This window comes from Pelmatolapia mariae, linkage group LG7 (genome assembly GCF_036321145.2).
Source record: "Pelmatolapia mariae isolate MD_Pm_ZW linkage group LG7, Pm_UMD_F_2, whole genome shotgun sequence".
Lineage (NCBI taxonomy): Eukaryota > Metazoa > Chordata > Actinopteri > Cichliformes > Cichlidae > Pelmatolapia > Pelmatolapia mariae.
Window position 1 is genome coordinate 63,128,113 of NC_086233.1, and position 12,340 is coordinate 63,140,452.

At 44.8% G+C, this 12,340-nt stretch overlaps 1 protein-coding gene across 4 annotated transcripts in view; it reads right to left on the reverse strand.

Moving 5' to 3' along the window:
- Nucleotides 1-12,340, reverse strand: part of zgc:77158 (solute carrier family 45 member 3) — a 44,167-nt gene that overhangs the window by 13,531 nt on the left and 18,296 nt on the right. For 3 of the 4 annotated variants that reach the window (XM_063480171.1, XM_063480172.1, XM_063480170.1), the window contains exons 2-4: nucleotides 10,259-10,621; nucleotides 1,856-2,046; nucleotides 1,074-1,737 (exon numbers count right to left, since the gene is read on the reverse strand). In XM_063480171.1, coding sequence (XP_063336241.1) covers nucleotides 1,074-1,737; nucleotides 1,856-2,046; nucleotides 10,259-10,406 — 1,003 coding nt within the window. In that variant the 5' untranslated portion in view covers nucleotides 10,407-10,621. The remainder of the gene's footprint in view (nucleotides 1-1,073; nucleotides 1,738-1,855; nucleotides 2,047-10,258; nucleotides 10,622-12,340) is intronic. The other variant, XM_063480173.1, reaches the window with a different exon arrangement.

Genomic DNA, 12,340 nt, shown 5'->3' on the forward strand with positions numbered 1-12,340 from the left:
TTGGTTCGGCTCTGCGCTACTTAATTTGGATTGGCTGTTCTTTTCTTTTTTAAGAGAGCAAGGTCTATCGCAATAGTTTATTTTTTCTATCGAGAAAAAGTTATTTCGCAATACATATCGTTATCGTTCTATCGCCCAGCTCTATCTTAAAGTAAATAACATATTTGTGGGTGATGATGGTGACAGTTTTAATTGCAGGCTATAACAGAAAAAATGTTACATGGCTTAACTGTCAAATTACGTAAACTAAAATTAATTCAAATTTGTAAATTAAATGTTTGATAAATAAAAATAACTAAAGTTGGTTGGCACCAAGTCCTGCCTCTGCCTGGCATGATTGGTCACTCAGGTCCAATCAAACAGCTCAGCAGCTTTCTGTGGTGGGGACCCATTTGCTGCGTAATTTGCAGTTTTCTGCACAGCGTAGCCCCTCGTTTAGAAACGAGCTTGTCGATGTGCTTTGGCTGGTCTTTCTGTGGTGCCGCGGTGACTGTTGCAAAGCAAACAGTCATCTAAAACAATGAAGAAATATTGCAGTAAAAGGCGTTTTACGACAGCAAGAAATAAAAGCTAGACTGTATTATGAAACGATAAATTTTTTTATATTGTCATCTGATATATTTCGACACATCGCACAGCCCTAAGCAGGAGTGGAGCACAATACCTGAAATTTTGAAGTGGATTTACTTGACATGCTTAAAAAAAAACAAAAAAACAACAAAAAAAAAAACGAATAACTTCATAAAACGCTCACAATCCTATCTGCAGTGTTGTATCGGTGTGTTAGTCTGAGCCATCGTTTCTGTCTACATCAGATACCCTGAGACAAACCAGAAACGGATGCATGATAACAGATACACGGGATTCCAGGTCAGCCGTGTGCCACGATGACAAAAAAAAGGAGGACACGTCCTGCATCCGATCAGCACAACGAGCACCGGTAATCAGCTATTTGTGCATTTAAGACTTTTTTTGGCAATGCCATACTGTCTACAGAGCTAGAAACACATTTTTAAAGATGCAAGACATAAATCTTACATCATATGCACGTAATGTAAAAAGAGGAATCTGACCTTCATCATATCTTTGTTTGGACACACTCCCTGGTAATGCACTGGGCACGCCCTCGTAAAGGCCTTCACCCACAAAGTCTGTGTAGAAAAGCATAAAAGACATGACAGCCATCCAGCTGCAGAGCTGAGCCACGCACAGCTGCCTCATCACCCGTGGAACGTGGCAGTAGCTCCTGTAAATGGCCGGCGTCATGGACCAGCATGTCCTCAGTAAGCAGATCAGGGGTCCAGACTTGAGGAGCCTCAGCTTGCACTTCAGCAGGTAGCAGCACGAGCGTGGCACGCCACACCGGCCGGCCTCCTTCACACCGGTCCCCGGCTCCAGTAGAGATCCCGACTCTCCCGAGCCGCTGTTGGCACAAGAGGGTTCCTCGGACACCTTCATGGTGATTAGCACACTGGAGATGAAGATGAGGATGAGGAGGGAAAAGAGGCACTCTGCTTGGCCTCCCAAGTAAACAGAGAGGAGGCCGTGACTCCAGTCCAGCGCAGGTAGCAAATAACCCACACAGCCTCCCAAGCTCACCATGAAGGAGAACATGGCAAAGGCTTGGCTGCAGTCCTCCTCATCCCGATACAAGTCTGACAGAAGAGCCTCCAGCGGCGTGAAGCAAACTTGTCCACAGAAGTCAAGGAGCCCAACACCAAGGATCAGGAAGCCCACCTGGAACACGGAGGAAACACAAGGTTACATGGAGGACACAGTCTTCAAACGAAAAAACTCTCGGGAAGAATTTACCCTTTGTCTGAAAAACTCAAATTCAAACAAACATTTTACACACCTGGAGCGTGCGGCCACCCCAAGCAACGTGGGCTGCCAGGATGTCAGCGTGGGGAATAATGAAAAGCGCCAGAAGGACTCCCATCGAAAACAGCCAGATGAAAGGCCGCCTCCTGCCGTAACTGCTGTTGCACTGGTCACTGGCCGAGCCGATCAGGGGGATGAACAACAGGCCGAGCACTGGCCCGATGCCTGCAGGTACAACCAGGCAAACACAGAAGTCAGAGATCATACTAACAAACCATAAGATGCAAAGACAAAGTATAAAGAAACAGACAATGTTGGGGAAAACATGTATTCACAGATGTCGATGTGGCGGAAAAATCAAAAGCAATCCCTATCAACTCAAACATGCCTTTGCCACAAACACCAGTATGGTTAAAAGATACTAGAACTGGTCGAGTGGAGCCTGATTTTTACTGGTTGCCTTAGATCCTCTTTGTTATCGACCTCAGGGGTGAACTGCATGCGTCTCTCTGCCATCATTAATGACTGCTGAGGTGATGGTTCCTACAGATGGCTCGCTGCCTGAAGGTAGCAGTCATCCTCTACACGTGGCTGGGTCTGGCTAATTAGAACACACCATGAGACGCTGGTCCACACACAGACGTCCACACAAGATCTAATGTGATGAGATCTCGGGGCTAGATTTTGACATTTAAGAAGGTGCCCCGTGAAGTACTCTTACATCATCTCTCATCAAAAGGAATTTGTGTGTGCCCAGTGGCCACGCTGTCCTTCATTTAAGTGTTTACAGAACGCACGAAAAATAAAAATACACAGAAGCCTGTTAATCATGAACGCTGTTCTGCAGCACCTCTAACGTGACACGCGTGTGTGTTAGAGTCCGGCGTAAAAGTAAAGCAGCAAATATGGGGAACAAACTTAAGGTCAGAAAGACCCGAAAAGATCAATTCTACCACCAAAGAAACAGGTCATCGCTCTCGTTCCTCCTTCAAACTGATCCAGCTTAACCGCAAGTTCCAGTTTCTGCAGAAAGCCCGAGCTCTGGTGGATCTGTGCGCTGCACCTGGAGGGTGGTTGCAGATAGCGTCTAAGTTTATGCTCGTTTCAAGTCTGATTATCGGTGTTGACTTGGTCCCCATTAAGCCCATCCCCAACGTAAAGGCCATCGCCCACTGAGAAATGCAGACAGGCTCTCTTGGAAAGTGGATGTTGTGCTAAACGACAGAGCCCCAAACATGGGAACACGATGCCTTTTCCCAAGTTCGTCTGACTCTAATGGCTCTGAAGTCGGCCTGTGAGTTTCTTACCAACGGTGGCACCTTTGTCTCCAAAGAGACTAACGTTCAAAAAGTAGTACAACATGGACACACAAGCAAGATCAATTTGCACTCTTTCTGCAGTTTGACAAGAAGGTGAAACATGAAGAGAATACTTAAAAGCATGAACTGAAAGGAGCCACTTAAACTGGGAAATGGAGACAGGTAGGTAAACCGAGAAAGATGAACAAATACGCTGCTGCCAGCGAGTCTACCCTCGATCACATTTCTCCCTCTGCAGCTGTGGAGGCCCCTCAAAACAATCCTTATCATCTACAGCTGGAAGTGTCACTGCATCACACATTCCCCACTCACCACACACTCTTACCTCTCCTAAACACAATGCAAGCTCCAGTTCAGAAACACGCATGTGTGCTATGAAAAACAGCCAATACAATGAATAAAAAAGCGTCACATCTGCTCAACTAAACGTACTTCCGATTAAATGCTAGAAAGCAGAACGCTCTCTGCCCCAGTAGGAGAAACTAGAGAAAGAAAGTAATTACTGTTGGATGAAGCAACCACAAATGGCTATTAGATACAGTAGACAGCAGCCATCGGAGAACTTGACACTGCTGCTTGGGGAAATTAGCTATAAGCCTCCCAAGACACGATATCCATCTTCATTCAAATAACATCCCAGCACTCCATTATAATACAAGCATATAGGAATTAGGTTGAAAGCCATTTCCAGATTGGCTTACAGTGCAGCGTGTTTGAGAGCAACGCTACAATGAAATCATTTTTCTTCATATCACAAGCAGCTGTTAGAGAAGTGCAAGAGTAGGAGTGGATATTGTTTTATACAGCTGAATGGCCATTTCTGTTGTGCACTCTGAGCCTTTTGTTACGGTGGAATTATATCTATCATCAGTACAGTCACAAGGCAACGTCTCAAACAGACGCCTGTAGTGAGGACCACGGGAATGCCATTTGCACTTACAGGATAAAGCAACTATTCATATTAGCACACTGTACAAACGCTAACAGTCCAATCAGACAGGTAAAGTGAATAACAGTGATCGTCTCTTTTTCCTCAGTGGGGATGTTACTTTGTCACGTACCACCCACCGAAACGCTGTTGCAGACCAAAGGTCATGAACTCGTTTTTAGTTCGTAGTCCACATGTCGAACAATTTCAACTAAAGTGGGCCTTCCCTGTAACCGCAGTCACCGAACCGGCTCATTAATGCAAATATCCAATTAGCCAATGCCATGGCAGCAACTCATAGTATTTAGGCATATACAGATGGTCAACATGGTATGCAGGCAACCCGCTGAAGTTCAAATCAAGCATCAGGCCACAATCACCAAAACTAGACAACAGAAGATTGGGAAAATGTTGCCTGGTTGGATAAGTATTGACTTCTGCCTGAATTTGGCGTCAACAACATTAAAGCACAGATACATGGAGCCTTGTATCAACAGTGCCGTTGGTGTAATGGTCTGAGTATTGCTGGTGACCCTGTCTATACTGACTACATCCTCTGATGGCTTCCAGCAGGATGAAGCAGCATCCCGCAAAGCTCGGACATCTCAAACTGGTTTCTTAAACACGACAATAAGTTCACTGCACTCCAATGGCCTCCACAGCCATCAGATGCCAATCCAATAGAGTATCCTTTGGGATGTAGTGGCGCAGGGGATTTGGCCCATTTCAGCTTCACCACCTTTGGCTGAAGCTTCCAACGATTCAGGCTACGTCCACACTAATGCGTTTGCATTTGAAAACGCATCGTTTTCTCTCCGTTTTGGCCTCCCGTCCACACTGAGACGGCGTTTTCGCTCAAGGAAAACGCAGCATTTTGAAAACGGTCGCAGTGTGGACAGCGAAAACAGAGACTTTCGAAAACGATGACGCATGTTAGTCATGTGATGCAGTCATGTGACCACTTCAACCAAGATAGCGGAGGGCGTTATACAGCAGTTGTTTTGTTTGACAGCCCTATTAAAGATTAATATCAGCCTGTACATGCTCCAGAAAGCTTTTCTTCAAATTCTTTAATTCTCACTCGCTTTGGTAACTTTGTACTTTTGTGTTACTCGCAGCAACAACTCCACCTCATTGTTAGTCCATTTAAGAAACTCGGTGCTTTTCCTCGACATTCTGCGACGTTTCAAAGAGCCGGAAAGTAAATAAGCGGCAGACAGAAATGAGGCAGGCCGAATCGTCTTGCGTTTCACGCATGCGCAGGACTGGAACGTAAGCGTTTTCGGCCGTTTCAATGTGGACGCACAACTCTGTGAAAACGACTGAAAATGATAGTGTGGACGCGGAGCGTTTTCAGACGAAAACGCCGTTTTCAAATCTATCCGGGCCAGTGTGGACGCAGTCTCAGACCTGTGAATAAATGTATTCATTTGAAGAACTCCTCAAAGGGTAGTGCTAACGATCTCAGGGACTGATTACCAGCCGGCTGCCAATCAAGGTGAACTTTTAGCTCGTGTTCCAAGAATAAGAGAATGCTTCAAATCAAATTATCGTTAATAATAGATCCACATTAAATGTAATTTGCCTCATTATAATTTAATAATAGCATCTTGACATTCACCCAACACAGCTGAAACACCTCTGCACTCTTTTGGAAAGAACGTGTTTGTGTGAAGAGCAGTTACATCCATTACCGTCATCATCATCATCATCATCATCAAAGGGGAAATTATTAGTTTGATTTCCAAATGAGTGTGAGCTGAAGAAACTGCGGGTTTGGAGAAATGGCCTTTTGTCTACCACTCTGCACTACTGAGAGCCGTCGCCATCACGCCTCACACCAATCAATCAATCAATCAATCAATCAAGGCTTTATTCGTCACATGCAGGGGGGTCCTGCAGTGAAATGGGACCCCCCCCGACCTTACATAGACACACAAACATCACATGGGGATACAGTCGGAGATTGGTAGCATTGGAGAGAAAAACATTGAAATGTGCATTACAATGGGAAAGTACAAGAGGAAAAAAAGAGACCCCTTCTCATGCTATGCTTCCATGGTAGGACAGCACGAGAACAGGAAACAAAAAAACTCCTCTGCACAAAAAAGCACATAAATGTGACACATCATTGGGAAGACATAACAAGCCACACGGTAGGGTGATGGGTAAGGAGCAATGTGAAGCAAACCCAGCAGCCGCCTCGCACAGCGCTATCTTATCCAGCGCGGCACGTAGACCCGCCGTGTTCCCCCACAGGAAACAAGCATCGAAGGCGTTTGGAAAGGGAGGGGGATAAGTGTGTGGTTTTCAGTGTAAGTGTATGTGTGTGCGTGTCCATAGTTCAGCGGAGACAGTGTCCTTCGCCCTGCCAGGCTAAGTAAACAGTCTGCCAGCCAACCCAGGTGGCCTTAGAATGGGGAGGAACAATGTCAACACAGGCGTTATCTCGGATTGTTTTGATCGGCTCCAGCCTTGAGCCCGCAGCTGGCGCCGGAGGGGTAGCCGTATTAAGATGGTGATTTCTTTCCAACAGCTCATGAGAATTTCGAGCTGTATTGTTTTAGCACTCCGACACTGATCTCTCCATCTCCCGTTGGATAGCCGTCAGTTTCTCCATGATGTTGTTAACCTTCAATTCCGTGGTCTTGTCAATCTTTTGCTCACAGAGCCGGTTCTGAGACCTCGCGACCGCAGCCAACTGATCCGTGATGTTGTCCAACTTTCGCCCATAGTTGTTGATTTGAGCTGATTCTTCCCTGATGTGTCCCAGTATCCGCTCAGAGATGTTATTCTGAGTATTCACTGCAGCCGCAATAGCCTCCAAGCTCTTGACCATGTCCCCGTCTGTGAGCCCTTTCTGAGAAGCCGCGCCTCGTCCAGTCAATCCAATCTCAGCAGGCAGCTTGGTGGGGGTTTGAGCAGTCAGTCCCGCTGTCTTGATTCTCCGATAAGCCAGGGCCAAGCCAGCTCCGATCAGCAAGAACCCTGCTATCATGGTTCCGAATAGGTAGATATCTTCAGCGTCCTCGATCGACAGTCCCGCCAGGCACACGATCCTCCATGTCTGCCACCCGTCCATCGTGTATCCAGCAGGGAAGGTCCCTCCAGGGCACTCAGGCTCTCCCGAGCCCAAACTTCTCGTTGAGAAGAGGGTGTCAATAGCATTCAGAGACCAGTTGATCAAATCCATAGTTCTCTTTAGGTTTTAGACACCGGCTGTGAGAGAGTGTTCCAGGGTAGTAAGAAGAAAAAAAAGCACGAGACAAGACAAGGACATAAGTGGCTAAGCAGGGAAGATAGGGGAAGGAGGAGAGGAGAAAAGTGCGACCGCCTTCGCTGAGAGCCAAACGAGCAACGGTATCGAGCACAAACGGTATCGGTTATAGGCAATAAGATCATCTAACCCTACACTCGTGACACAACCTATTAATTACTTTCAATGGAATCAGTCCCGGTGGTGAAATTCCTGCTCTCCATTTATACATTTTGCAGGTCCAGTGGGCATTTTGGAAACCTGTGGTGGGAAGGTCCTTACACACCGGCGTAAGCAAATAAGCCTCAAATACATACAGCACCAGAGGCAAAGTCAATTATGCTTTAGTGAATTGCAGTGTTGGTCAAGTTACTTGAAAAAAAGTAATCAGTAACTAATTACTGATTACTTCCCGAAAAAAGTAATCCTGTTCCTTTACTGATTACTTATTTTCAAAAGTAATTAGTTACTTAGTTACTTTTTAAAAAAATGATTTACAACCTGAATAGGTAATAAAGAAATAGATCTTTCAGCCCAATTCTACTTTTTCTGCATAATCCATCATATAAAATGTAATCAAATGGAAAAAGTCTCTTTTTAAAATTTGTTTTATTAGTTTTAATCTTTTAACTTTATGCATCAAGCAAAAATTTAATTATATGCAACATTCTCTGACTGGAAGAAATTTGTTTAACATTTAAACCTATTTCCAGCATATAACATAAAATAGGTTTTTATGTTTACACTCACTCTTTCAAATAAATGCGAGTAAAACACAGCAGAAAATAAATCAAATCAAAGACTCAGCGGTCCTTTTGCTGTATTTTCACCTGTATAGCAGGAGTGGGGCAGGCGGAGGTTTGCCCTGGTGCAGCGTAGCGGTCAGTGGAAGGATACGGCAGTTTGTCTGTGAGTTTCCCATTCCAGCGGCAGCGCACTCGGTGCTTGCTCTGAGGTTTAGGGGTTTTTTTCGCTGTAAAAAGAAGTTTTCTTCCCACGCAGTGAACAGCGGACGCTAATGTTTTTGTAACTTTTTACGGAATCAAACTCAAAGTAAGGTCAGTACTTCCACGCTTTAAACGCTGCACGCTCATACTCTCTCCCGCACTCGATATATGATCCATTGTTGATCTGCACACAGCTGTTGCCACGAACGTCGCACTCGCTTACGCCATTGTCATGAGACACTCTCGCAAAAAAAAAAAAAAAAAAAAATCACGGTTTTAGTAACGCAGTAACACAGCGTGCTCACAGGAAAGTAACAGTAATCTAATTAACTTTTTTGCAATAGCAATCCCTTACTTTACTTGTTACTTGAAAAAAGTAATCGGATTACAGTAATGCGTTACTTGTAACTTGTTACTTGTAACTTGTTACTTGTAACGCGTTACTGCCCATCTCTGGTGAACTGTAATGGTGCTCTCACCAACTGCAAATACTCCAAGGTGTGAAATATGCAGAGCAAAACAGGTGAAAAAGATCAAAGACAAAACACATATGTGAGCTGGGAGGAGTTCAATCAAAGCCTAGTATTTATGGCAGCACCTGGTAGTCACATATTACTACTTCAATTTATGGTATTTTTAAAGCAAATATCAATAAAAGCAAGAGCACCGTTAGATTTAAAGAAATATGTTTGAACTGTATTTTCATGTAAGCAACAAAGTCGGGTTAATATGTTCACATTACAGTGGCTCCAAACACTGAATGAAGCAGCTCTGTGTGTCTGACGGTCTGGAGGACGTGGCTCTTCCTCCCACAGTTCTCCTCCCTGCTGCCTGATTGCCACACTGACAAAACAGGTGAGTTGACCACTTACCTCCATAAAGACCTCAATTATGTTTTTATGACCTAAATGGAAGCTGGCCGCCCCGAGGCGTACTCGCACTCCCATGCTACACCCCCCACTGTGACACACAAATTTAGCTGCCACTGGATCTCATATACAGTGCTTCTGCAAAAATTAATGCCGATAGCTTTACACTACAGCAAAAACCTACGAAATTCACAGAAACCCTGCTTTGTGTCCTTTTGATCTTTCTGCAGATGCACAGACATTATTATGTTTATTAGTTTGCAATGTATAAAGTGTCACAGAATCACTGATCAGTGTTTCCTTACAGTATATCTGGGCCGAAACACCCAGGTATTATTATATAAATTATATACAATATATATCATATTATTATTGGAGATGATGTGTCATTCAGAGTTAGTAGACTAGACCAGCGGTCCCCGACCCCCGGGCCACGGACCGGTACAGGTCCGTGAGTCGTTTGGTACCAGGCTGTGAAATTTATGATTTTCAGGGTTTTTATCGCTGCTAATAAAGTTAGACAATTACACAGTGAATTTGCCTTTATTATTATATTTACAAAATACCACAGTTTTTGTCTTGGTCGTATAATTTTATTTTGTATTATTTATCCGCCGCACCTTAAAGGCCGGTCCATGAAAATATTGTCGGACATTGAACCGGTCCATGGCGCTAAAACGGTTGGGGGCCGCTGGACTCGAGGACAGTCTCCTATTCAGTCCTTGCCAACCAGCCAGGCCTAGCTCAAGGCAAAAACCAAGTTTGTTATACTGGTCTGTTTTTTTTGTGTGTTTGTTTATTTTTTTTTTTGTCAAAGAAACTCGGAAACAGGAAATGCTGATTATTAGTCACTCTGATTCCCAGCTCTCGTGTCTAACGTATCAATTATACCATGAAACTATTATTTAAAACACATATCGTCATTGAACCAACCATCGAGGAGATAGACAGGACACGGAGCTGAAACCTGCAGGGTGGGCGGTCCCACCTTTGCCTTTCATGTTTAACAGAAAGAGATGAAACGACGAGAGAGCATGAATACGTGTACGAGAGTGAGGCTTGAGTGCATGCAAACACCCACACTGCGAGGTGCCGAAAAGGCCTAGTAATTAGTTTACCTAGCACCATGGTCATGTACTGCTCTTCTACTCCAGCCTCCAGCAGCAGTGGAGGAACGTATGTGATCCCAGCTGCCACACAGATCTCCAGGCCACAGGTCAGGGAGTTCAGGAGAACGAGACGCCAATGAGACCTCCATCCAGGCATATTTACAGAGGCTGGGTCGCCTTTCCTTCCCTCTGGGATGGTCACTACTGGGGGCAGGGAAGGGGGGAAGGATCTGGATAGGGACAAAGGGGGGGATGAGGGGAAGCAGATGGTACCCCGGTCGGACCCGAGGACTGTCGCGAAGGGACAGCAGCAAAGACACTTTGATGTCTCAGATGACCTGGAGGATTCATCCTCTTCTCAGCATTCTGGATCTGAAGAGCAAAAGAAAAGCTTTCAGTACACAGCCACATCATGACCATCGTGCAGAAATTACCAGTTTAAAAGCTAAAATAAAACCTGAGCAAAACCGATTATTCACAGGATGACACCTGTAAAGCCACAGATGTCAGTGGCTTCAGGTTACACAGGGGATTATCAGCATGCTTGTAACAGAATACAACCTCACACAGATTGCATTATATGTTCCAAAGACACGGAAATGGCAGCAAAAGTCAAAAAGCAATGATGGATTCTCAGAGCTCTTCACCAACAGCTTCAGGGCAGCACGAACAGCAACAGGGAAAGCAGATGAGTCAGCTGGAGCAACGTGGCAAACCATTTGCTATGCAAATTACTCCTCTCTGCTGTTTTCCTTGCTCGCTTTTTTCCTCCTCGTTTTAAAACATGTCAGAGATGTAGAAAAAAAATTAACCATTAGCCTTTGGAAAAAAAGTTGAATTTCTCTTTTCTTACTATACCTCACCACGACATTTGACAGGAGCACCAGTATTAGCACCCACACCTCCCTGGGCCTACACTGTCATTACTTGCATTATTAAGCTCTGATTGGAGCTTTAGTCACATTTTCAAGTTCTCCTTCAGGATATATTCAGCAGATCATTGTTGAACTCAATGAGCAATAAAAGATCTTTGCTGGGCAGAAAGGATCAGGCAAGATGATCAGTCGAGTCACCTGTAACGTGAACAACACGTCATCCCATCACCTAACATACCGACGACTGAGACAAATGGTCGGCACGTTACGCGTTCTGAGGCGTGAGACGGGTCAGAATGAATCTATACATGTGTTTTACATGTGACATGAACATCAACCTAACAAATCATCATGTATGTTAAATCTGTTCACTTCCTGATCCTGAATCACTTTGGGAAACACGATGTAATAGCGTTAAGCTTAAGGGAATGGACAGCTGGAGCCTCTGCTTGAGCGTGTCTTAGCGCCACGAGCGGCTTTCTGTTGGATTCAACTGACAACCCAGAGCATTTCATAAGAACTTGGAAGGGTACCTTTCGCATTACCATGTGACGCCCAGGGGCGGGGCAAATCATCAGTATGTTACGCGTTGGGAATGATAATGCTCTGACCCCATATGGCAGGGGTGTCCAACTCCAGGCCTCGAGGGCCGGTGTCCTGCAGGTTTTAGATCTCACTCTGGGTCAACACACCTGAATCAGATGTTTAGTTCGTTACCAGGCCTCTGGAGAACTTGAATTTACCCATTTAAATCAGCTGTGTTGGATCAAGGACACATCTAAAACCTGGAGGACACCGGCCCTCGAGGCCTGGAGTTCCCCAACCCGGGTATATGGGCTCAGCATGCCAGACACTACTAGATAGAGGCAGACTGACAACACCGTCATCGACGGTTTGGTCAAGTTGGTGCTTTTTGGTGTTCAAAAGAACAACAACTGTATCCTTATTGATCACGTTCACAGACGACCCAAACACACGTTGAAGCATACGTTCTCCAACATGTTTTTATCATTACCAATAAAAAGTTGTTTAATTCTAGTCAAATCATAACAGCATCGGGAAACTCTCACTTTCCCAATCAAACAGCATTTATTCACTCCATATACCTGAAAGTGCTCCAATCATTCACCCGAACATGCCGATAAGGCGACGAGTCTCTAGAGACAGTTTTTTGAACTAAGTCTGAAAACCAAAAGCAGAATCTTACATAAACTGA